The 27,560-nt window shown below is 39.8% G+C and overlaps 1 protein-coding gene across 1 annotated transcript; it reads right to left on the bottom strand.

Moving 5' to 3' along the window:
- Window positions 1-698: 698 nt before the first annotated feature.
- fkbp7 (FKBP prolyl isomerase 7) lies at window positions 699-23,804 on the bottom strand (the record flags this gene model as incomplete). The annotated part of the gene is made up of 4 exons (XM_080753505.1): window positions 699-860; window positions 2,420-2,550; window positions 20,885-21,036; window positions 23,614-23,804. The coding sequence occupies 4 exons, from the start codon at window positions 23,802-23,804 to the stop codon at window positions 699-701; spliced, it is 636 nt and encodes a 211-aa protein (XP_080609631.1).
- Window positions 23,805-27,560: the final 3,756 nt, after the last annotated feature.

Raw genomic sequence — 27,560 nt, 5'->3', positions numbered from 1 at the left:
TAGTAAAACAGACCTGATTCACACTGCACTTGATGAGTTATTTTTCCATCTACGACAACTCTCTTCACCAAAAAATAGCCGATCTACAAGCTCACAACGTTGTGAGCTTGTAGATCGGCTATTTTTGGTGAACCTTCCCCCACAGAATAGTCATGCTGTGGTTCAAGTTGTTAAACGTAAAGTATAACGTTATGTTCAGTCAGTTCTGACGGAAATGGATATTTCTCCAATATGATGTAAGATTCTAAAAATGTACAGTGTAACTCAGGGGTGCCGTGGATGAAAAAGTTATTTACAGGGGTGACCTGAGTCAAAAAAGTTTGAAAACCCCTGCCTTAGAGGAGATGGATTTAAAGTTTGTTGTGTTCGTAAACGTTGTACTCCTTGGTGGAGATGTATTTAGAGTGTTCAGAGTTCATCGTGTTCGTAAACGTTGTACTCCTTAGTGGAGATGGATTTAGAGTGTTTAGAGTTCGTCATGTTCGTAAACGTTGTACTCCTTAGTGGAGATGTATTTAGAGTGTTCAGAGTTCGTCGTGTTCGTAAACGTTGTACTCCTTGGTGGAGATGTATTTAGAGTGTTCAGAGTTCATCGTGTTCGTAAACGTTGTACTCCTTAGTGGAGATGGATTTAGAGTGTTTAGAGTTCGTCATGTTCGTAAACGTTGTACTCCTTAGTGGAGATGTATTTAGAGTGTTCAGAGTTCATCGTGTTCGTAAACGTTGTACTCCTTGGTAGAGATGGATCCGTCGTTGTCGTGGTCGCTCTTACGGAAGATGTCAGCCATGATCTTCTGGTAGAAGGGCTCGTCTCGAGGATCTCCTCCTTTCTCGTACTCCTGCTTCAGATACTGTTTCACCTGAGAGACAATGGATACTGTTAGATTATATATTATATATTATATATGTTATACATTATATAATAGATACTGTTAGATTATATATTATATATGTTATACATTATATAATAGAGACTGTTTCACCTGAGAGACAATAGATACTGTTAGATAATATATTATATATGTTATACATTATATAATAGATACTGTTACATTATAGATACTGTTAGATTATTATATTATATATGTTATACATTACATAATGGATGCTGTTAGATTATACATTATATATGTTATACATTATATAATAGATACTGTTACATTATAGATACTGTTACATTATATATTATATATGTTATACATTATATAATAGATACGGTTAGATTATATATTATATATGTTATACATTATATAATAGATACTGTTAGATTATATATTATATATGTTATACATTATATAATAGATACAGCGTCTGCTGTCAGAAAAGAACATATGAACAGCGTCTGCCCTCGTGAACCTTTCAAAGTAGCGTATCTGAGAGGGATTATGCACTGGCGTCTGAACTGGCCACACCAATAGCCGTATGCCCTCAAAAAAGGTGAAATTGAATTCAGAAAGACTACATTTAGTCAAAACGTTCTCGCCATAAATGGATGCCAATACTGGAACCACCTCCCTGCCACAACTAGAGAGGGTCCCCACATTTAGTGCTTTCTAAGGTCAGTTGAAGCAGTGGTTAAAACACTCACAAACATGTACCCGTAATTGCCGGACTATAAGCCGCAGCTTTTTTCCCATGTTTTGAACCCTGCGGCTTATACAACAGTGCGGCTTATATAACGATTTTTACAGCTAACGGCCAGTTAGTTTGTTTTACAATAGTCTTTAGCAAGGATTTATATATAGATTTATACAGCTAACGGCCACCAGGGGTGCTCAAGCGGGAAGCAGGAGGGACACCTGCGGCTTATAGTCAGGTGCGGCTTATATATGTAAACATTTGGTTTTTTAACCAAATTTAGCGCGTGCGGCTTATATTCAGGTGCGGCTTATAGTCCAGCAATTACGGTAACCACCTGTAAGTAGAGAGTTGATGCTTGAGTGAATTATTCTTTCAGGTTGGTCTTTGTAGTGTGATTTGGACTCTGTGTGATCTTGACTCTGGCACATTGTTGCACCAAGCACCTTGTTTTTGTTGTCTTGTTTTGTTTCTTGTTTCTTTATGTCCAGATCACAACGGATGGAAATTATCCTTAGCTAACTCTGGCTGTTTTAAACTGAGATAATATATATGTATTCTTGTGTAATATGTCAGTATCACTGTGTTCATGAACTGCTACTGTCCTGTCTACATAAACTAATAAAGTAAAAGTCAAGTAAATACTGTTAGATTATAGACACTGTTAGATTATAGATAATGTTACATAATAGATTATTAAGCATTATTACCCGGCTGAAATCAGCTGTGAATTATGAGCGTATAATGACCGCTCCGCTCTATAATTCACCGCTGCCTCAATTTAGGGTTAGGGTCAGACAGACAGACAGAGTGGTAGAGAATACGGGTAAACAGGTGATACCTCGGTCTTGGTTAGCAGTTTATCTCCGTCCAGGTCGATCAGTCTGAAGGCCTCCATGCTTCTTGGTCCTCTGGACACGGAGAAAAGCTCCACCTCAAACAGCAGCGTGGCGTTGGGAGGGACCACAGGATCTGTTAACCAATCAGAACATAGATCAGAGGGACCACTGGATCTGTATCAGAACATATATCAGAGGGACCACTGGATCTGTTAACCAATCACAGCAGAGAACAGTGAGACCATGAATACCAAGGACCTCCGATGTAAACAAGGCAGTAAAAGGTCTTGTTTGTGATGTTCCTTTTAGGCAGGGTGTTTAACTGTACTTGTACTGAACTACATTTATATTGACTATACTTATGCTGTACTACATTTCATCACTGTCTGGCCAAAACCTCTTAACTCCATTTTTGAGGTTTTAGATTTTTTTTTGTGTCATAAATCAGGGCTATTGAACACCCTTTACATCTGAGTGTTGGTTAAAATAATATTGAACCAATGGAAAGTAGTAAAAAGTGCTTGGGACAAAACCTCCTAACTCCACACTTTCTGCCAAACCAGCTAACTCCATCCGATTGGCCCTCTCTGTTTTTTCATAAATATGTGCTATTGAACACCCTTTACGTCTGTGTGTTGGTTAAAATAATATTGAACCAATGAAAAGTAGTAAAAAGCCCTTCGCTCAAAACCTCCTAAAATAATATTGAACCAATGAAAAGTAGTAAAAAGCCCTTCGGCCAAAACCTCCTAACTCCACTGGAACATTTTGGAGTTAGGAGGTTTTGGCCGGACAGCAGAAATTTATAGTTTTGACTGTACTTCATTTTTGTCTAATAAAATGTTCAATCAATCAATATGGATCTGTCAGCCAATCACAACAAAGATCAAAGATGAGGGAAAATGGCCGTCGACTAGCGTTTATTCATTGATGAAAACTAAATAAAAACCATAATAAAGCTTTGATGGGCAATTTAGTCAACAAATAACAACTAGACCAGTAGAACTAAGACTGGTGGAAAAGAGATCCAGTAGAACTAAAAGACAAGTCATTTTATGTTTGGTTGCAACTCTAATGGAAGCATCCACACCAAATAGTCAGGTTTGTTATGTTAAGAAATGTATGTTTGTCGGATTTTTGTGAGGATTTGTAAAACTATACATTTTTGGAATCTTCAGAGCATGGGGAATCCAAAAATCAATGTTTCCATTTGCACAGACACCTGTAAAGCCGCCATTTTGGATGTTGAAAATGGCCGTCATAAAATACATAATTTCTGCTATCTTGGCTTCTAGACAACCTAGAAACTTAATTAAACATGCCAATCCTATGTTTTCTGGGTCAAGGAATTGAATGAGTAAATGTTGGGTGTAAAATGTTCCGGACCCCCACCCCCTTCCTGGGGGTTATCTATTTTGGGACCTCCCAGAACAGTACGCCAGCCAATTAATGTCCTATTTTCATAATAGTAGAGTTGTTTTGTAGGTTTTAAAACCTCCTGGGCTCATTTATTGCACTTTTAAAGCAGCCAGAATAATCCTTCTGACTTTTGGTTGGGGTCTTTCCTCACCTGGGACCCCCAGACAGACCCCTGAGTCTGTCTCAGTAATCGCTCTGCTCCAGAACAATGTTAAATTAGATCATAATTAAAGCATAAAAGTTGTTGTAGCTGGGCTTTGAAAACAAAAAGGAGTAGTAGCAAATACCAGGGGTCTTCCACAGGGGGTCCGGGACTCCTGGGGGGTCCTCAGTTACTACAGGAGGGGGCCCGCCAAATCTAGATGGGATTTGAAACTGTAACCTTTGATGGTTTATTAGTATTCTCAGTATTATTTATAACATTTTTCTGTTGGACAGTTATGGTTGACAGGTGTTAATTGAGTTTGTGGGGAGGGGGGGCTTAGGGGGGGCTAAAGCCCCCTCTAGCCCCCCCTGGAGCTGTCCCTGTTGCAACGTATTACTTTAGGCGCGCAGACTAACATGTCCATTTATTGCACTGCACTCACACTGACAACACAACATACACACCTCTGTGTTATCGTCACCCCAAAACCCACACCCTATCCTCTTAAAGAGCTCATGGTCAATTATGCCCAAAGAGTTTCACTACATGTCCTCCCTAATAATGTTGACAGTCTTTGTTTGTATTGTTTAAGCAGCTGCACCATCCCTTGCAATCTGCTTTGCAACCACATTTGATGAGCTCAAGTATTGCCTATATTTATATGAGTTAAAGCGAAGGATCTCAACGTCTTATGCCTTACCTTAGTTTCCTTTTAGTTGACCTTGTATCAGTGAACTGTACTGTCATGAAACTGTAATTTGTCCTATGCAAAACTTCTAATAAATACTTCAATCAAATCAATAAAAAAGCCTTTGAAGCAGGGAGGGCAAGACACTTGACTGGAACATACCCTCCACTTTCTGAATTCCATCTATTTTCTTCAATTGATGGAAGCTCAGGGGAATTTGTCAGGTATGACAAAGTAGGCATCATAATACGATACCTTCATCAAGGGACATTATTTTGAGGAAGTGCACACACATGAAGAGGCTGATGCCCTGATTCCTCATCAAGTCCTTGCCTCTGCTGCTTATGGTGCTTTGTGAGACATAATGTGTTTGGTCACCCGACACTGCTGTTAGTTCTCTGAAATTTGCAACAGTCAAAGCCAAGGTACAAAAAAGTAAATAGATATATTTGAGCGAGTTCAAGTTATTGAATGTCACAAATGTCAAGGGTTCCTTGGCCTACACAATTCGTCATGGGTCAACGCCTACTTGTAGCCTGATAATGATGACATTAAGCCATTAACCACTTCAAGGACCTTAGCAAGAGTTCCATTTCTCCTGAGCTTATTAATGGTGAGCTTCCATCAACATTGCAGTCATTGGAGCATGTTGCATGCCGTGTTTACAGTTCAAAAGGTCCAACAACCAACTCGTGCTGCACTGCTCCCACATATCCTCCGTGCCAACTATGTCACAATGCGGGATAAATCATACCTGACAAATTGCCCTAAGCTTCCACCAATCTAAGAAAATGGGTGAAATTCAGAGAGTGGAGGGTATGTTCCAGTCAGGGGTCTTGCCCTCCCTGCTCAAATAACCTGCCTTCCAATCTATGCTATGGTGGAGACTGTGTCAACACTATTAGGTTGGACATTGAAGATGACGATGATGAAGAGGATTAGATCCTGCATGTCTGAAATTACTGTATTGTAGTGAATCTCCTTGGGCATAATTGACCATGGGCTCTTTAAGAGGATGGGTGCGAGTTTTGGGGTGACGATAACACAGGTGTGTGTGTGTGTGTGTGTGTGTGTGTGTGTGTGTGTGTGTGTGTGCGTGCGTGCGTGCGTGCGTGCGTGCGTGCGTGCGTGCGTGCGTGCGTGCGTGCGTGCGTTGTGTTGTCAGTGAGTGCAGTGCAATAAATGGACATGTTAGTCTGCGTGTCCCAAAATATGAAGTTGCAATACCTTAAATATTGCAATCCCAGCAGTAACACCTGTCAACCATAACTGTCCAACACAACGTTTTTATAAATAGTACTGAGAATACTAATAAACCATCAAAGTACAATACCGGTACATAAACCCTGAATACATAAAAACATTCAAAGTTTCAAATCCCATCAAGATTTGGTGGGCCCCTTGTAGTAACTCTGAGGACCCCCCCAGGAGTCCCGGACCCCCTGTGGAAGACCCCTGGTATTTGCTACTACTCCTTTTTGTTTTCAGAGCCCAGCTACAACAACTTTTATGCTTTAATTATGATCTAATTTAACATTGTTCTGGAGCAGAGCGATTACTGAGACAGACTTAGGGGTCTGTCTGGGGGTCCCAGGTGAGGAAAGACCCCAACCAAAAGTCAGAAGGATTATTCTGGCTGCTTTAAAAGTATAATAAATGAACCCAGGAGGTTTTAAAACCTACAAAACAACTCTAATATTATGAAATTAGGACATTAACTCATACCCTGCCAAAAAATATGTTTCTATGATAAAAACGTCTTTAAAACGTCTTTTTCACTATGGACCTCCCTGCCAGACGTCTTCTGAACGTCTTTTTTTTTTAAATAATAAAAAAAAAAAAAAAAAAAAATTGAAAAAATCTTTTTTGAAAAAATTTTTTTTGGACCTCCAACAGTGTACTAGGCATGATCGCGATCGCGAAATTGCATGTTTAACCCCCATACCAACCCCATCTTTCAAACATGGCAGCCATGTTTGTTTACATTTGAAGAAAACATAAGGGCTCCTTTCTCCTGAATGCCTGAACGGATTTCCAAGCGGATTTTTTTGTTTGAAAGCTGTGAAAAGCATGCACATGCATAGTGCATGATCTGTGCACGAATGTGTGCACCAGCGTGCACACAATTTTTTTAACCCTTTGTTGGCGAACCGGCAATATAAGAGGTCATCCCACTTTAAATATGGCACCGACTGAGTTAACTGGCTGGCGTACTGTTCTGGGAGGTCCCAAAATAGATAACCCCCAGAAAGGGGGTGGGGGTCCAGAACATTTTACACCCAACATTTACTCATTCGATTCCTTGACCCAGAAAACATAGGATTGGCATGTTTAATTAAGTTTCTAGATTGTCTAGAAGCCAAGATAGCACAAATTATGTATTTTATGTCGGCCATTTTTAACGTCCAAAATGGCGGCTTTGCAGGTGTCTGTGCAAATGGAAACATTGATTTTTGGATTCCCCATCCTCTGAAGATTCCAAAAATGTATAGTTTTACAAATCCTCACAAAAATCCGACAAAAATACATAAGGAACCTGACTAAAACGCGAATTTCGAAAAAGCGTAAAGGCGTCTGTTTTTTATTCGCCCTTGTGTCGAATTTAGCGAACGTTCAAAGGCGAACTCCTCTCTCTCTCTGTATCAAAGTAAGCTCACTCTACCCTATTTCAAGAGAGAGAGAGAGAATGGTGGAGGGACCTTCACGTTACATTGAGGCCGAGGGGAACAGTGTCTTTCTCCTTTTCCGTGTCTCGTCTGCGTGGCTGCTTGGAAAAAGTAGCCTCGAATGTCTTACTGGTAAAAGCATGGTTTATGTGTTTGTTATTGTAGGCTACTTTATATCTGCAAAAAATAAATCGCTGGGTATTAAATAGCCTACAATAGGATCCGAAATGAGTGGATTAGAAGGAAAGTAACCTACTGGAAATTCGACTCAAGTACAAATAGATCCTACCTACAAGTACAGGCTACTCAAGTAAATTTAGGCTACTTTTAGTTACTTTACACTGACTTTCTTTTTTACAGACCGAAACCGTGACATGTTGTCCCGAAATCCTTTTATTTCCGAGAGACCCGACCATTTAATCATTATTAAAACCCTCTTTCATGTAACTCACTGCAGCCGTGCAGCGTGCGCTGTTAACTGATTGACAGGCAGAAGAAGGCTACCAAGGAATCTATAATATTAAGATCGAAACAAAAGCCAGAGATTAAAAGGAATACTTTTAGGCTATTTTCTAACTACAGAGAGGTAAGTCATGGTTTAACTTGTACGCGGTCGCGGCTGCTTTCTCATCATCCTGGCAGCAGGCTACGCATCACGCATGCATTACGCACACACCAATATCTTTCCCCCCTGCTGTTAAACTGATCCTAGACCAGCATTATCATCTCACTGTTGCACAGCCATTCATCTCGCTGCCTCACGGCTAACAGACCATGATCCTAGGTCAGGCCAGCCTAAACACAGCACACACGTTAAACAGAACTCCAGTAGTTCGTTCCTTAATAGCGCACGCCAGCGCGCACACACACATTGATTGATTGCTTTACAGTTTGCATAAAAAAGCAGAAAGTACACACACAGTACGGGTCCTCTTGGGTCCTCTCGGGTAATACACATAATGATTGACAGCCCCGTATTCCGAGGGGAATACCAGTAGAGTCGCCGAAATGAAGGTCGCCCGGAATGGTCGCCGACGTGTTTGGAATAGTCGCCTGGCGTTATAGAAAACTCATCCAGGCAGTGAGAAATCTCATCGAGAATGGTCGCCGACGTGTTTGGAATAGTCGCCTATATTTTATTACACCTGTGTTGTGACCTGCTCTTTTAAACACTGCCTCTTTTGTCAAATAAACTGTTATACTTCTACATTAGAGCTCTTGTGTTGTATTTGACGAAGAAGAAAGAAAGAAAAAAGGTGGTGGACCTTTCACCCAGGTCTGTGCAGTGGGGTCACTAGAGAGAGAGAGAGAGAGAGAGAGAGAGAGAGAGAGAGAGAGAGACAATGGGCACAAATAAAAAATACTGCATTAACAAACATACATAATCAATCAATCCACTTAATAAGCCCTAGTTTATTTGAAAATAGCCGATCCACAAGCTCGAGCTTGAAGATCTGCAATTTTTCAAACATTATTGCGACCGTAGGTCGCATTTACTATCAAACCCTGCACAAAGTGTAAGTCCGTCAGTCAGTCAGTCAGTCAGTCAGTCAGTCAGTCAGTCTGTCTGTCACACCTCACACGTCACACTCTTGCCCTGCTCATATCTCCGCAACCGTTGCCCCGATCCATGCCAAATTTTGCACACACACTCCTTACCTGCCAAACTACAACCTCCAAGGACCCCCGGAGCTCCAGGGATCCCCAGGTCCCTGGGGGACCCCCAGATGTAAAAAATGACCAAATGTGCAAAAATGACCAAATGACCACCCCAACGGGGCTGCTCACGGGGAATTCCCGGGGACCACCGACTCCTGGTGCTCCAGAACGGATGCAAAAGTGGTGGCGCCCCCACTGGAGGACCCCCTCCACTGCAGCTCACATAAAATGCCGTAACTCGGGCTAGGAGCGTCCGGGAGAGCCGGGGCCGGTACCTATTCGTCCGACAAGGCAACGCGGAGACCCCACCCCTCATTTCTCACATGCCCCTCTTCTAGCGCCACCATGAGGCCGATTCTTGCAAAACACATTTTTGGACACTGCTCCTACAATTTTTGCCCTAAAATCACGCAAATCGGTACACTGTATGTCTACACTCATCCCATCAACATGAATCTCTCCCATATAGCGCCACCTCCAGGCCGATTTTTAAAAACACATTTTTGGACACTGCTCCTACAGATTTTGCCCTAAAAACAGGAAAATCACTACACAGTATGTCTACACTCATGTCATCAACATGGATCAGGAAGATTTTGGCAAAACACATTTTTGCCCTATTTGTGGAGATAAGTGACCTACGGTCGCTTATCTCCCGATTAGGGAGTCTTACTGGTTATGTACCTAGTTACTATCTAATACATTTAGAAGGAGAAGAGAGTGAGGATTTGTGGCTATACTGTGTTGCCAAATCTGTTAGTGTCCACCACTTGCAGATCCAATTACCCTAAATAATAGTTACAGTATGCTACAACATGTATCTGTGCTATTTAGAGAAACTATAAGCTTTATAACTGTACAAGCTGGCTGCTGGCAACTTTGTCTCTGACCAACGACTACAACGTATTGGATCTGTAGATTTAATAGCAGCACGTCTGACTGCACAGATCGCTTCGTTGGGACTAAAACCGCTCGTAGTCCTACCACAGTGGTGCGGAGGTACGTGGCTTTGGAAATGAAACTTTACCTTTTTCTATGCAAACTTCTAATAAAGTCTTCAATCAATCCATTTCATCCTCCATGACACAAATTACTTTAACCGAGCCAATGCTCGCGCCTCCGACCAAGACGACACGAGGAAAACAGTGTGCATGCAGCTGTGTCAGTGTGTGCCAGGGACGTGCAGAGAATGTTAGAGAGGAAGGGGCTGACACTTCTAAAAGAGGTCAATTCTTTCAACATAAGATGTTGCATTCAAGTTTCAACATAAGATGTTGCATTCAAGTTCAGGAGCTGCATTCAGGTATGGCACGGAAAAGGGCGTTTGCATTTCTTTCACCATAGTAAAAAACTGCATTCATGGTCTAGACTGGATGAGAGGGCACTTTTTACAGGTGGATAAAAGGGCAGGGGCTCAAGCCCCCTTTGATGTCTAATGTGTGCACGTGCCACTATGTGCTGAGTCGCGGCTCGCAACATGATGCTGTCAAACAGTAAAATAACACTTTGTGGATATAGTTTGATATAATTAGGCCTACATTTCTGTTGATGTTTCAACCAAGGGACGAGTTTATTTTATTTGTGATCCATATAAAACACTCGTGATAGCTGATACAACAGAAGTAAATTACATTTCACAGAAGATCTTTTTAATTAAAATGGAATGCTCAAAACGCATTGCTTCGCTTCACAATGCTGTGACTGTGAGCTTGTAGATCGGCTATTTTCACTACTTCATAATTATATATTTTTATTTATGGAATTTCTTAGATGTGTTTGCTTGATTGAAAATAATAATAGGCCTACATAATCATGCGGTCGATCGGTGAACTAATGCACAGAGGAGGCATCATATAGCCTACAGTAGGCCTACACACTGGACCCGTTGTACTATAGGCCTAGCTATAGCCTAGCTTTTGTCTTGAAATAAAAGATAATTTGACAGACAACAGCCTGCATACTGACCATAATTATGGAATGTTATTGCAGTCGGGTTTAGGCTATATTTCTTGCAAAAGATCACCTTAACGAAGTTGCTTTCATACTAGCTTTTTTATTAGTGAACTAAAACAATATTTGACAGATATGACTACCTTATACATTTTATGAATTGGATGTTATATTATAGCAAATAATTGATACAACAATGATGTATGGAACACTAATGGAGACATGGCACGCATTACGCGTCGTGCGTAATGCCAGCCCATTTAATTGTGTTTTGCCATTGCCATATGGACAGAGAGATTTCTCTATACGGGGCCATGTAGAAGTAATCAAAGCCATCAGCTGTAAATGATCAGTCAATCAATTAAAAGGGTACCCACGTCCGTTTAGTTTGGCAGGTCTGTCCTGTGCAGGCTGAGTTTCAATTGTTTTTACCGTCATATCAGACGGCGATTTATCTCCGACACAAATTGCCTATAGGCCTATTGTAATAGCCTACAATAATTGGCTGGGATGTAGGCCTAATATTAGCCTACAATTAGTGTGATGTGAAGTGTGAACTCTAAACGTTCCCCTAATCCCTAACTCTTGACGCAAAGCTATAATGTTCATATGATAGCCTACTCTATAATGTCAGGTCTAAGTTGTGGCATTTAGTAAATTATTTCTATTTGATACCAGTGACTGCATTGATTTAATCGAATCTTAAAAAAAAAAAGAAAGAAAAGAAAAATCTGCGCCTATTCTCATTTAATGTTACTGGCCTGGGATTGTTTTCTTAATAGGCCTATGATTGTTGAATGTCCATACAAAATGCACTTTGTATTTAGGCCTACTTTGGCAATTTCAATGTGCCCACAATTTCAATGTGGGCTATTAATCTTTCTGTTTGGTGAAACAGATACTTGACTGTGCACATTTCAATATGGCAAATGCCACTTTGCTGCTTTGTCCATATATGCGCGACTGTGCACATTTCAATATGATGTCAAATGCCACTTTGCTGCTTTGTCCATATGCGCTTAGGAAGCAAAGTAAGAGTTTAAGACACCAGTTTCATTCGAACATGGCTCGGTCAATTATGAAGCAATTTTTTTTTAAACGTCACCTCATTCATTGGAAAGCCCCACTTCCATGACCAATGACTGTAACCTATAGTAGCCTAGTGTCCCTATTAAATCTAAATATTTAAACGTTGGCTTATCTACCAGCTCTCCAGACTCCTGTCCCAAAACTGACATTTCCCGACGTTGATTCTCAAAGCTCTGAGCTTTGATTGGCTTCACATTGATAGATATAACTAGCCTACTTCACTCCCTTTGTTGTCTATTTTGGGCATCAGAGTTTTAAATGCTAAGTAGGCTATAATGGTTTATAAATATATGGGTAGGGTAGCCTACACTCACTTGAATACCCCTCTCACTCACTCACTCACTCACTCCCTTTATACCTTTGTTGTCTATAATGGTATAAATATAGGCGACTATTCCAAAAACGTCGGCGACACTGTCGGCGACATGTAAAAGCTGTCGGCGACAATTCCAAATCCGGCAGGCGAGAATTCCACCGAAATTGGTGAGCCTTCCTCGGCGACTCTTCCACGTTTTCCGGCGACCTTCATTTCGGCGAGTCTACCTGTTACCTTCCGAGGGTGATGCGGCCATTCCGACCCGGCTATGATAAAACACTGACCGACCTGTCTACTCTGCCCCGGCCGGAGCTGAGGGGAGGGGGAAAGCGTGGTGTCTTCTGTTCTTTTTCTTATTTAATAGGCTAACAACCACGGTCAGGTCTCATCATCACTTGAGGATATAGTTTCCATTGTTTTATTTGTTTCCCTGTCTCCGTTCTCCTCTCTCCTCTCTCTCCTTTCTTCTCCTTTCTCCTGTGGCTATGCAGGCAGATATCGCCCCCTCGTTTTTAGGCGAATTAAGCGAAATATTATACGCATATTCGCGTCGCTTTTTGGTGTGTATGGAAAAGGGCGAATGGCGAATTCTTTGCCTTTTTGGTTCGCTTATTCATGTCGCTTTCACTAATTCGCCGGTCTGGACAGAGCATTATGCACTAAAAACGAGGGGGCGATATCTGCCTGCATAGCCACAGGAGAAAGGAGAAGAAAGGAGAGAGGAGAACGGAGACAGGGAAACAAATAAAAAAATTGAAAATACATCCTCAGGACAGGTGATGATGAGACCTGGCCGTGGTTGTTAGCCTATTAAATAAGAAAAAGAACAGAAGAGACAAGTGACAACACGCGTTCTCCGTTCCCCCTCCCCTCAGCTCCGGCCGGGGGCAGAGTAGACAGTGTCGGTCACTTTGCTTTTTATCATAGCCGGGTCGGAATGGCCGCATCACCCTCGGAATACGGGGCTGTCAATCATTATGTGTATTACCCGAGAGGACCCAAGAGGACCCGTACTGTGTGTGTACTTTCTGTTTTTTTATGCAAACTGTAAAGCAATCAATCAATGTGTGTGTGCGCGCTGGCGTGCGCTATAAGGAACAAACTACTGGAGTTCTGTTTAACGTGTGTGCTGTGTTTAGGCTGGCCTGACCTAGGATCATGGTCTGTTAGCCGTGAGGCAGCGAGATGAATGGCTGTGTACAGTGAGATGATAATGCTGGTCTAGGATCAGTTTAACAGCAGGGGGGAAAGATATTGGTGTGTGCGTAATGCATGCGTGATGCGTAGCCTGCTGCCAGGATGATGAGAAAGCAGCCGCGACCGCGTACAAGTTAAACCATGAATTGCCTCTCTGTAGTTAGAAAATAGCCTAAAAGTATTCCTTTTAATCTCTGGCTTTTGTTTCGATCTTAATATTATAGATTCCTTGGTAGCCTTCTTCTGCCTGTCAATCAGTTAACAGCGCACGCTGCACAGCTGCAGTGAGTTACATGAAAGAGGGTTTTAATAATGATTAATTAATGAGTCTCTCGGAAATAAAAGGATTTCGGGACAACATGTCACGGGTTTCGGTCTGTAAAAAAAGAAAGTCAGTGTAAAGTAACTAAAAGTAGCCTACATTTACTTGAGTAGCCTGTACTTGTAGGTATTTGTACTTGAGTCGAATTTCCAGTACTTTCCTTCTAATCCACTAATTTCGGATCCTATTGTAGGCTATTTAATACCCAGCGATTTATTTTAAAACATTAGTCTTTTTGCAGATATAAAGTAGCCTACAATAACAAACACATAAACCATGCTTTTACCAGTAAGACATTCGAGGCTACTTTTTCCAAGCAGCCACGCAGACGAGACACGGAAAAGGAGAAAGACACTTTTCCCCTCGGCCTCAATGTAACGTGAAGGTCCCTCCACCATTCTCTCTCTCTCTCTTGAAATAGGGTAGAGTGAGCTTACTTTGATACAGAGAGAGAGAGAGGAATTCGCCTTTGAACGTTCGCTAAATTCGACACAAGGGCGAATAAAAAACAGACGCCTTTTCGCTTTTTCGAAATTCGCGTTTGGTGTGGATGCTTCCATTGACTTTATAAGGTTTTTTAAAAAAGGCGAATTATACGCTAATTCGCTATTCGCCAATTCGCCCTCAGTGTGTACGGACCTGGTGTATGTCGACTGGTGTATGATAAATTAACCACAGGGGTACAGCTTCAAAACCTCAAAGGAAGAATCCCTACGGTCTGACGGCAAAACCTTTCCATGTCTTTCCATGTCTTCCCTCTTACATACAGTATACAGCAGTTATACATACTGTATGTCAGTGAATCATACAGTTATACATACTGTATATCAGTGAATCATACATACTGTATGTCAGTGAATCATACAGTTATTCATACTGTATGTCAGTGAATCATACATACTGTATGTCAGTGAATCATACAGTTATACATACTGTATGTCAGTGAATCATACATACTGTATGTCAGTGAATCATACAGTTATACATACTGTATGTCAGTGAATCATACAGTTATACATACTGTATGTCAGTGAATCATACATACTGTATGTCAGTGAATCATACAGTTATACATACTGTATGTCAGTGAATCATACAGTTATACATACTGTATGTCAGTGAATCATACATACTGTATGTCAGTGAATCATACAGTTATACATACTGTATGTCAGTGAATCATACAGTTATACATACTGTATGTCAGTGAATCATGGCATACAACATCCTGGCTGCATCACTGTATATCTACAGCTGATGCTCATGACAGCATAGAGAAGGTTGATATCCTGTATGATCTGTGGCCACAGCTGATCACATGCCTGTCATTATGACTGTAAATGTTAAAGGTCTGCCCGAGCTGGCCAGCTATGGTGGTCCAAAACACATTGATAAGTTGGACTGGGCTATTCTAACTGAAGAGGAATTAATACAGCAGACAGTCACTGACTGACGTATACTTAAATACAATTGATTTACCAGTTGACGCTATTGTGTGTGGGAATATTAACTGTCAAGATGTTGGCCTTTATAGTGACCTGTGTAAAATGTATGACCTAATAGTAAAATGTTTAATTCATGGATGCAAACCTTTTCATGTTCATGAGCTTCATGGCTAAAGAAGCTTTTAAATGTTGGGTTTTAGCAGGTAAACCCAGGCATGGCTCTGAGGAAATGCTAGGTTTAAATATGCTGTATGCAAACTAATTTATATTAAAAGAGACAAGCAGGCCATGAGGGAAAATCCAACGGCCAAAAAGCTACAGAAAAACACAATGTTTATGAGTTCTGGAAGGAAGTGAAGGTGGTTAACAACAGTAAGATGCCAGTGCATTCCAGTATTGATGCTCTGAACAACATGTTGCTGAGCTGTGGAGAAGACAAATATGTTTAACTGTGTCAAGAAAGATGTTTTTAATATCGGTGAGGTTACAGTAGGTTACCCACAGTGATGGTGTGATTATTAGATCAGATGAGGTGAGCAACCTGATTGCCCTCCTGGCCCCCAAGCTGTGGAATAAACTCCTTGTCGCACTTAGAACAACGGACTCAATCGCTAGCTTCCCATTAGAACTACAGACTCACTGGCTAGCTTTCGCCGTGGACTGAAGACTCTTTCAGACTCTACCTAAACCCATAGCACTACTGAAACACTCAATGACCATACAGGAAGCTAGTTAGCATTTGTTTGTTTTTTTTGTTTTTTTTAGAATCCTTTTTTCTTTACTGATTATATAGTTTTTTAGATTGATATTCATATGCATTTCTTATATTGTTGTTGATGTACTGACATATTATCTTGTTTATTATAGTGATGTATTGTCTGCTTATTGTAAGTCGCTTTGGATTAAAAGCGTCTGCTAAACTGTAAACTGTAAACTGATACTGTCTTTAAACAAAGGCCAGGATGGATCAGATAACAACAGAGAGTTTCACTGCTGCTTGCTGTGTGTTTTTCAAGGTTGTTGATGCATGGGATACTGCTTGTTTCTAAAACGGCTAGTTCCATTCCTTGATTCTGATTGGCTGGTTGCTGTGGTATATGAGACTATAACCCACACCTTGAATCAGTTTATATCAAACCCAGGTGTGTTATTTCTTTCCACAGTGTTCCACAGTGCACCAATTATCTGCACCTGTGTTGTTTCAGCAGCCTGGCCGGGAACTACTTTCTTGTAGCTGGGAACTTTCTTGCAGAGCAGACCTTATCGTGAATTATTAGTGAAATAGAAAAGTTTTAATTGGTACATGTCTAGATTTTTCATGTTGCCATATTGTAACCGGTTTAGAAAAGCAATAAGCCACGCGAGGCTTGTGGTTACCTGTATTTTACACCGGCTGAGAGGGTCTCCCTACGCCTCTCAGCCGGTGTAAAATACCAGGTAACCACTCGCCTCTTGTGGCTTATTGCTTCAAGCTATGCTGTCTGTTCTATTAGTGCCAGTAGTGAAAAACTAAACTGTTAGGTTAACAAGCATTAATAAGTAAAGACCCATTGCACTGGCATGTATAATAATATCCAACATATTAAGACGGCTCAGGGGCCATTCAGCAAAACACTGCAAGCTAAAAATGACGGTACTATTTTGGATGTTTAGGCAATGATTTTGTAACACTTGAGTAGTCTATAGCAGGGGTTTTCAGAGTGGGTGACGGGGCACCCTGGGGTGCCGTGAGATAATTTGACATTAATTGGAATTTATTTGGACACTTGAAAATATATTATTTAGTATAATTTTAAACTTGAAGTACAAAGTTATTTTCAGTCAGTTCTAACCAAAATGGCTGTTATCTCAACGTTTTCCTCACAACATAATCACTAAAATATCGTCACTGTCGGGCAAGCAAAGCCCTGCTTCATCATACAAGACTGTCGCACAACACTAGTAAAAACAGCAGATCTACAAGCACACAACGCCTCAAGATGCGAGGCGTTGTGTGCTTGTAGATCTGCTGTTTTCACTAGTTTAGTACATTTTATAGATGATAAATACAAAATAAATAAACAGTTTTAGACATACAAGGTTTCCACCCGACAACGACGATATTCTATAAATAGCATGCCTCGGATTAAAACAATATTTATGGGGTGACCTGAGATAAAAAAAAGTTTGGGAACCCCTGCTCTATAGATTAAGGAAACACAGCCACATCTAAAAGACCATGGAAATGATTCTTAGTTTCTTATTTTGGAAAAAGCAAAATAGCAAAACATGTATTGTATATTGTACATGTACTAGAAGGTCGGCCGGCTACGCCGGCCTCCCCTCTAGGTCGTCGCGTTGCGTCTATAGGAGTAAATATTCGTCGAAAACAAATCCCTGAGGGTTTTTTTGAGAAAAAAATGTTTTTTGAGAAAAAAATGTTTTTTAAATTTTGAGAAAACAAAATTTTTGAGAAAAAAAAATATTAGAGAAAAAAAAATTGGAGAAAAAAAAAGTTTTTTGAGAAAAAAAAAATTGAGAAAAAAAATGTTTGAGAAAAAAAAATTTGAGAAAAAAAAATTTGAGAAAAAAAAATTTGAGAAAAAAAATTTTTTGGAGAAAAAAAAATTTAGAAAAAAAATTTTTTGAGAAAAAAAAATGTTTGAGAAAAACAAAATTTGAGAATAAAAAAATGTTTGAGAAAAAAAAATTGGAAAAAAAAAAAAATAATAATAAATAAAACGTATTGGTGATGAGATGACGTGGTGTATACGGATGTTACTGCGATTGAGGTGAAAGAGAAAAGTGGAAAGTTGTGAGCTAACTATTAGCTATTTTTGTGTGTGTGTGTGTGTGTGTGTGTGTGTGTGTGTGTGTGTGTGTGTGTGTGTGTGTGTGTGTGTGTGTGTGTGTGTGTGTTCTGGCTACGCCCCCCTCAGTTGAAATTGGATCCGCCGGTCCCATAGCTGGGAATACGAGCCAATGGACGGCGTTCACCATGGCAACGGGGGGCCAATGATAGAGTTATGGGCGGTTTTATACACTCTACCGACATCTGCTCTACCGACATCTGCTCTAGCTATGAGTTGAAGTGGAGGCGAAATGGGCGTGGAAGTGGGATGCGGCTCTAAGAAAAATGTAATTTCTTTTTTTTTTTTTTTTTTTTTTCGTTTGCTAGTTGTTTTTATCGCTCTGACCTTTGGACACTGCACTATTAGGTTGTGTTGGTATTTTTTTTTTTTTTTTTTTTTTTTTTCTGCTTGTGTTTGACATGATGTAGACTCTACTGCTTTAAGACACGTTATGTATATATATTATTCGTTCCCTTTCCTGTTGTACCTTGCTCTTACTGTACTTACTGTACTCTGTTCTTGTTTTTTCTTTTTATCTTTTTCATACTTCTCTGTAACTTTGTAGATAACCTAATACTGCTGTGCTGCCTCTGGGCAACACATTTTCCCCCTTGGGATAATAAAGGTATCTATCTATCTATTTGACGGTTAGGGTCTGAAATGGAGTTCTGTCTCCGGTAGTCTTCAGTTTGTTCACAGGACCTGGACCAATCAGTGACGTCTCCACGGTCAGGACCTGGACCAATCAGTGACGTCTCCACGGTCAGGACCTGGACCAATCAGTGACGTCTCCACGGTCAGGACCTGGACCAATCAGTGACGTCTCCATTGGGTCCAGATCAAGTCAAACCATGACTAGTCAGATCTGGAATATCACCTGATTTCAACCAACATAAATCCTGCCCACCAAAACGGACGTCCTGGATTAATCAGAGAGGGTCCGATCGAGGCCAGATAAATATCATAACTAGTCTGATATGTCCCAGACATGCTCATATTTCAACTAACATATACAAAAATAACAATAATCAGAGAGTCCTGCCACTGCGGGGTCAGAAACAGCGCTGGTCACGTGGTTCATGGTCACTTTACACCTCATAGACTTCAATGCATTCTGTAAACTTCCGGTTCGCCGTTTGTCACTATACACCAATAGATGTGTGCGTAGAAGACCTGGCCCCATGAAGTGAACGGGAGTGACGCAACTCTCCGAAGGTAGAAGGCTCTGGTCCATATGACGTCCTGGTAATGACGTCAAGATCATCCCCATCTAAGCTGTGATCTGGCCGAGTTCTGAACCTCACTGATTGGTCCAGGTCCTGACCGTGCTTGCTGGGCATGGATCACTTATCTAAACAGTTAAATGAGTGTAAAACTGCTTGCATGGTGGGGGATTATAACTAGCCTGGTTAATAAACCAGACTGTGTGATAGAGTCTGACGCTTGCAGTCAGGCTAGATTACAACCTTATTAGTTAGTACTGACTCCATACAGTGCTGGCTTACGAGCTACTCAGGGTCTGCTCTAAATACGGCATGATGTTTGATTTGGAAGTTTAACTCTAAAACAGTGTGGTTACGATTAGGGATGCGGTATCGGTACTCGCAGTATCGGTACTCGCCCCGATACCAGCCTATTCTGCTGTACTCGTACTCGTCCCATATTGCTCACGGCAGCACCAGATACCATTTTGTTCCATAAATATGATGGTAACAGCATATCAAAAGTTCTAAAACAGAGGTTTGTGTGTGTTAGTTCAACTAATGAACAGTGTTTTCACCTTCTCTCACTCTAAGCAATGTGTTAAAGGACAACTTTGTTTTTTTACAACAAGGGTTCATATTTTAGATTGTAATCAGAGAAAAGAAAAGTGAGTGTTAAAATGTTTTCATTTGCTTCGTTCTATTGTTTTATTGCGTTTACCGTGCTAAAATGTGGGGCATGCGTACGCATGGGGGCATGCGTACAAGTGGCTAAATATGTCTTTTTAGACACAATAAGCCAGCAGTTTCTTTATTGCTATTTACAGTAACACTTCTAGCCCCCATAAGTCACATCCAACCATGAAAGGTTGCCTTGTATCTTGGGAATGGGCCTATTCTGTGTAAAATGACTTATTTAGCCACTTGTACGCATGCCCCCAACCACTGAAATAAGAATCTCTAAAACAATAGAAAGAAGTAAATTAAATAATTTTAACACTCATCTTTTATATTCTTTAATTACAATCTAAAATATGAACCCTTGTTGTAAAAAACTAAAGTTGTCCGTTAAGTTTGCTTTATTTATTTATGTGTACTGAAGTATAGGAGTCTGAAGTGACAGAAAATAAATATCATTTATTTAACTGTAAGTTTTACGTCAACCTGATGTACCTGATGATGTAAAACTGATTACCTGATTACCTAAACTGATTACCTGATTACCTAAACTGATTACCTGATTACCTTCCCTGGCCTTCGGCATCCAGGCTCCAGTAATGTAATAATGTATTAGATTACCTTTCCCCTTCTCTCCAAAGCCCAGCGCTGGAGTAATGTAATAATGTAATAGTAATAGTAATGTAATAATGTAATAGATTACCTTTCCCCTTCTCTCCAAAGCCCAGTGCTGGAGTAATGTAATAATGTAATAGTAATGTAATGTAATATACCTTTCCCCTTCTCTCCAAAGCCCAGTGCTGGAGTAATGTAATAATGTAATAGTAATAGTAATGTAATGTAGTAATGTAATAGATTACCTTTCCCCTTCTCTCCAAAGCCCAGTGCTGGAGGCACGGTGATCCTCCTCTTCTCTCCAGGACACATGTCAATCATTCCCAGGTCCAACCCCTTGATCACCTGACCCACACCCAGCACGAACCACTGAGGATGACCCTGTCTGTCTGATCGACTGTAAACATAAATAACAATATAAATATTAATATAGAACCACTGTAATACATAAAAATATACATTATTACATATAGATATTATATAGACCCACACCCAGCACTGCCACTGGGGATGACCCTGTCTGTCTGAGCGACTGTAAACATAAATAACAATATACATATTACTATAGAACCACTGAGGATGTCCCTGTCTGTCTGATCAACTGTAAACATAAATAACAATATACATATTACTATAGAACCACTGAGGATGTCCCTGTCTGTCTGACCTACTGTAATACATAAATAACAATATAAATATTAATATAGAACCACTGGGGATGACCCTGTCTGTCTGAGCGACTGTAAACATAAATATATACATATTACTATAGAACCACTGTAAACATAAATATATACATTATTACATATAAATATTATATAGAGCAACACCCAGCACGAACCACTGAGGGTGACCTTGTCTATCAGACCTGCTGTAAACATAAATAACAATATACATATTACTATAGAACCACTGGGGATGACCCTGTCTGTCTGACCTACTATAAACATAAATAACAATATACATATTACTATAGAACCACTGAGGATGACCCTGTCTGTCTGATCAACTGTAAACATAAATAACAATATAAATATTACTATAGAACCACTGGTGTCCCTGTCTGTCTGAGCGACTGTAAACATAAATAACAATATACATATTACTATAGAACCACTGGGGATGACCCTGTCTGTCTGACCTACTGTAAACATAAATAACAATATAAATATTACTATAGAACCACTGTAAACATAAATAACAATATAAATATTACTATAGAACCACTGTAAACATAAATAACAATATAAATATTAATATAGAACCACTGAGGATGACTCTGTCTGTCTGACCTACTGTAAACATAAATAACAATATAAATATTACTATAGAACCACTGTAAACATAAATAACAATATAAATATTACTATAGAACCACTGTAAACATAAATAACAATATAAATATTACTATAGAACCACTGTAAACATAAATAACAATATAAATATTAATATAGAACCACTGAGGATGACTCTGTCTGTCTGACCTACTGTAAACATAAATAACAATATAAATATTACTATAGAACCACTGTAAACATAAATAACAATATAAATATTACTATAGAACCACTGTAAACATAAATAACAATATACATATTACTATAGAACCACTGGTGTCCCTGTCTGTCTGAGCGACTGTAATACATAAATAACAATATACATATTACTATAGAACCACTGAGGATGGCCCTGTCTGTCTGACCTACTGTAAACATAAATAACAATATACATATTACTATAGAACCACTGAGGATGACCCTGTCTGTCTGAGCGACTGTAAACATAAATAACCAGTAAGACTCCCTAATCGGGAGATAAGCGACCGTAGGTCGCTTATCTCCACAAATAGGGCAAAAATGTGTTTTTCCAAAATATTCCTGATCCATGTTGATGACATGAGTGTAGACATACTGTGTAGTGATTTTCGTGATTTTAGGGCAAAATCTGTAGGAGCATTGGCCCAAGATGTGTTTTTAAAAATCGGCCTGAAGGTGGCGCTATATGGGACAGATACATGTTGATGGGATGAGTGTAGACACTGTAAACATAAATATATACATTATTACATATAAATATTATATAGACCCACACCCAGCAGGAACCAGTGAGGATGTCCCTGTCTGTCTGAGCGACTGTAAACACATTAATATTAATATTAATTTAGAACCACTGGGGAAGTCCTTGTCTGTCAGAGTGACTGGAATACATAAATATTACCTTATTTAGTTCCTATGGTTAGGGTTAGTATATATTATACTGTATATTATACTTTAGATATACTGTATGTACATAATGAATACATAAATATTACCTTATTTAGTTCCTATGGTTAGGGTTAGTATATATTATACTGTATATTATACTGTAGATATACTGTATGTACATAATGAACATTCATCAGATATATAGACTATAGACAGTCTGAGACCGATATAGAGACAGTATATATAGATCTATTACCTGCAGTAGAACTGGGTTCCATTAGTTAGATATCCATCATAATAATAACAGATCTATAGACTATAGACAGACAGATATAGATACAGATACAGTGTGTATATATAGATCATAATAACAGATATATAGACTATAGACAGACAGATATAGATACAGATACAGCTGTATATAGCCTATAGATCATAATAACAGATCTATAGACTATAAACACATAGTTTACCTGCAGTAGAACTGGGTTCCATTAGTTAGATATCCATCATAATGAACATTCATCAGATATATAGACTATAGACAGACACATATAGATACAGATACAGCTGTATATAGCCTATAGATCATAATAACAGATCTATAGACTATAGACATGTATATTACCTGCAGTAGAACTGTGTTCCATTAGTTAGATATCCATCATAATAATAACAGATATATAGACTATAGACAGACAGATATAGATACAGATACAGTATATATAGATCATAATAACAGATCTATAGACTATAGTCACATAGTTTACCTGCAGTAGAACTGGGTTCCATTAGTTAGATATCCATCATAATGAACATTCATTAAATCTCCTCTCTTGCTCCTTTGTTGACATTCTTCAGGTAAAAAAACTACTTCTATTTTAACCTCGTCCTGCACGGCGGCGTGCACGCACGCAAACACACACAGACACACGCACGCGCACAGCCAGCAGCAGCTCATGGTCGTGGTGATGGAAGGATGGATGGATAGAAAGAAAGAAAGACTGAAGGAGGGATGACTGGATGAATGGATGGAGGTGTGGAATGAAAAGCAGAGCTTTTTTGTCTTCGTGGCAAAACTTCTAGGTCTCTTTAAGAGGTTGCCACGTCCTGGGAGGGAAACAAGTAACACGTGGTGTAAAGTAGATTTTTATGCATTTGTACTTTACTTGCGTACTTAGTGGCCTATTTCCCATTTCCAATACTTTTACTTATACTCCACTGCACACATTCAGTGTTGGGGAAGTTAAAGTTATATGTAACTGAGTTACGTAACTAAGTTACATTTGCTGTAACTTGCTGGTAACTGAGTTACATTCATATTTCGTTAACTCGTCAAGTAACGGAGATACTTTTTGGGTTATTTTTGGCTCAAGTTACAAGTTACAAGAAGTTACAAGCGAAGTTATAATTTTACGATCAAATGTCCTCAACATATCATAATTTTCTTCTTTTTTAACTTTATTTTAGGAACACAGATGTTTACTAAAAAAAATGTCAACCTTTTTGAAATAGAGGCATATTTCTGCTGGTGTGGCATGTGACTTTTTTTTGTAGAATATTATATTTAGTTTCATGCACACCAATGTACATTCTCAATTTAACGCTGGAAAAAAGTAACTCAAGTTACTCAAGTTACTTTTTCTATGTAACTTGAAACTTTATAAGTTACATTTCTCCAGGGGATCACATCACTTGATCAAGTTACTGGCATGGTGAGTTACTTGTAGCTGTACAAGTTACGCTTTCAAAGTAACATCCCTAGCACTGCACACAACATTAACCACATTGTAGCCCTATATTTTATACCAAAGTTATTTGAAAATAGCAGATTTACAAGCTCACAACGCGTAACAAAAAGTGTACTTTCCCCACAACTGTTTATGAGTGACTTTACAGAAAGAAGAAAAAGAACTGCTTATAATAAACAGACAAGGCAACACTTCCCTTTGCTTCGTGTCATATGGAAAGAAGGAGGGGGAAGAACACCAGATCTACGAGCTCACAGAGCCTTACGTCTGAGACGCGTTGTGAGCTTTTACATCTGCTGTTTTTTCAGTTTTTTTGGCTCCCACACACGGAGCCGAGAGGAAACCACGTGACCGGCGGAGATGGCCGAAGAAAGCCGAGTGAGAGACACTGCCCCCTGGTGGTCAGAGAGAATGGAATACGGCCATGTTTGTAGTCCTTAGACTAGAGAATGGAAAACAGCCATGTTTGTAGTCCTTTATAAAAGAAGACTAGAGAATGGAATAAACTTCATTAGAGGTTTACATAGGAGAAGGTACAACACTCACGGAATATTATAAATGTGTGTGTGTGTGTGTGTGTGTGTGTGTGTGTGTGTGTGTGTGTGTGTGTGTGTGTGTGTGTGTGTGTGTGTGTGTGTGTGTGTGTGTGTGTGGGTGTGGAGAAACAGTGATCATTGCTATAGAGTGTGTGTTCAGTAACAGTGTTAAACAGCTCTATATTGTGACAGTAATTGCTATAGAGTGTTCAGTAACAGTGTTAAATAGCTCTATATTTTGACAGTAATCATTGCTATAGAGTGTTTGTTCAGTAACAGTGTTAAACAGCTCTATATTGTGACAGTAATCATTGCTATAGAGTGTTCAGTAACAGTGTTAAATAGCTCTATATTGTGACAGTAATCATTGCTATAGAGTGTTCAGTAACAGTGTTAAACAGCTCTATATTGTGACAGTAATCATTGCTATAGAGTGTTCAGTAACAGTGTTAAACAGCTCTATATTGTGACAGTAATCATTGCTATAGAGTGTTCAGTAACAGTGTTAAACAGCTCTATATTGTGACAGTAATCATTGCTATAGGGTGTTCAGTAACAGTGTTAAACAGCTCTATATTGTGACAGTAATCATTGCTATAGAGTGTTCAGTAACAGTGTTAAAGGTCAAATGACATTCTGTTTTTACCAATCATAAAAGTCTTTGCCCTGGTCCTAAAAACATGTTTTAAAATGTTTAAACTTGAAAATCCACTTCATGGAGCCATGGTCTCTCTCTCTGTTTAGGTGTCATGAAAAACGGTCTGTCACCTGAAATACTCTATAATCACCACCAGGGGAGCCTCTCTCTCCCACTCATTCTAACAGATATTAGTATAGCTTGAGTACAATTTTGAATATTTGTACTTTACTTGAGTATTTCCAATTTTCAATTCTTATACTTCTATTCCACTACATCTCAGAGGCAAATGCACTTTATCTCTCCACTACAATCATTTGGATTTGGATTATTAATACAAATCACTCACTTCAGCCCTTATAGCCTAGGCCAGCAGTTCTCAAACTGGTACCCAAAGTGGCCACTGGCCACACACACGCACACGCACGCACGCTCTCACACACACACACACACACACACACACACACACACACACACACACACACACACACACACACACACACACACACACACACACACACACACACACAGAGGTCCGCCCAGCTCCAACACAATGACCGAGAGATGCATGCTCGCAGACGTGATGCATGTGTTTCGCTGCTTTGCTTTGGTAGACTACAAGACACACTGTGACACACACACACACACACACACACACACACACACACACACACACACTGACACACAGAGGCTGAGCTGAGCCCTGACGAGGCACACACAAACAGCATAGAGACTCGTCGCAAGTGTTTTTTTCTTCCCCGGGACCGACGTTACCGGATCTCTGTGGTTACATCTGTACCCCCGCGGAGTTCAATTTAGACCGTACGCGGTAACGTTTCAATAGCTCTGCTCTGCGCTGCAGAAACACTTCACGGTCCTTCTGTAGTTATTATAGTAACATATTTTGTCTAAATGCCTCCGTTTAGAGAACCACCTATTGCTTGTGTTATCATAGCGTTTTACTGTCTGCTCTCCGAGTCGCCGTGCCTGTGTGTGTGGAGGGAGGACAGGGCAGCGTGGAGTTATAGTCGGCTGCTCCACGGAGCTCTGCTGCCCCAGGAGCAGAGCGCTGTCCTCGGCCTCGGTAATGAGGAGGGAGGCGCTGTCCAAGGACCCAGCCAGGGCGGAAAATACATAGCGATACATAGCGATTTTCACTATTTCACAAAAGCATAAACTGACTACTTGATATGAAGGATATTGATGTAAATAAGAGATTTGAATGGACACATGTATTTTATATGCCCATATTTACAATTAAAGGACAATATAATGTAGAGATTACTTCCTCAAAACTTGTGGAGAAATACAGACAGGGAGAGAGTAGAGCCCAGGAGGAGGAGGGGGGGGGGGGGGGGTGCACTAACTGCTAGTGACGACACTGTCCGAGAGCCAATGATCAGAGCATCAGAGCCTCATTATGCAGAAATCGTCAAAAAAACACAGATAACAGGGGAACGACTGCAAGTTAAAAGTTGGTGTTTTTTTGGTGTAATTGAGGCCAGGAAACATTAAAAAAAGCATACAAAACTCAAAATGTATTTTTGGATGTCACCACCCCTTTAAACAGCTCTATATTGTGACAGTAATCATTGCTATAGAGTGTTCAGTAACAGTGTTAAATAGCTCTATATTGTGACAGTAATCATTGCTATAGAGTGTTCAGTAACAGTGTTAAATTGCTATAGAGTGTGTGTTCAGTAACAGTGTTAAATAGCTCTATATTGTGACAGTAAGCATTGCTATAGAGTGTTCAGTAACAGTGTTAAATAGCTCTATATTGTGCCAGTAAT

This window comes from Nannobrachium achirus (genome assembly GCF_963921795.1).
Source record: "Nannobrachium achirus genome assembly, chromosome: 22".
In the NCBI taxonomy this organism is placed as follows: Eukaryota; Metazoa; Chordata; class Actinopteri; order Myctophiformes; family Myctophidae; genus Nannobrachium; species Nannobrachium achirus.
The sequence above is the reverse complement of the archived record's forward strand: the minus strand, read 5'-3'. Positions and strand labels throughout refer to the sequence as shown.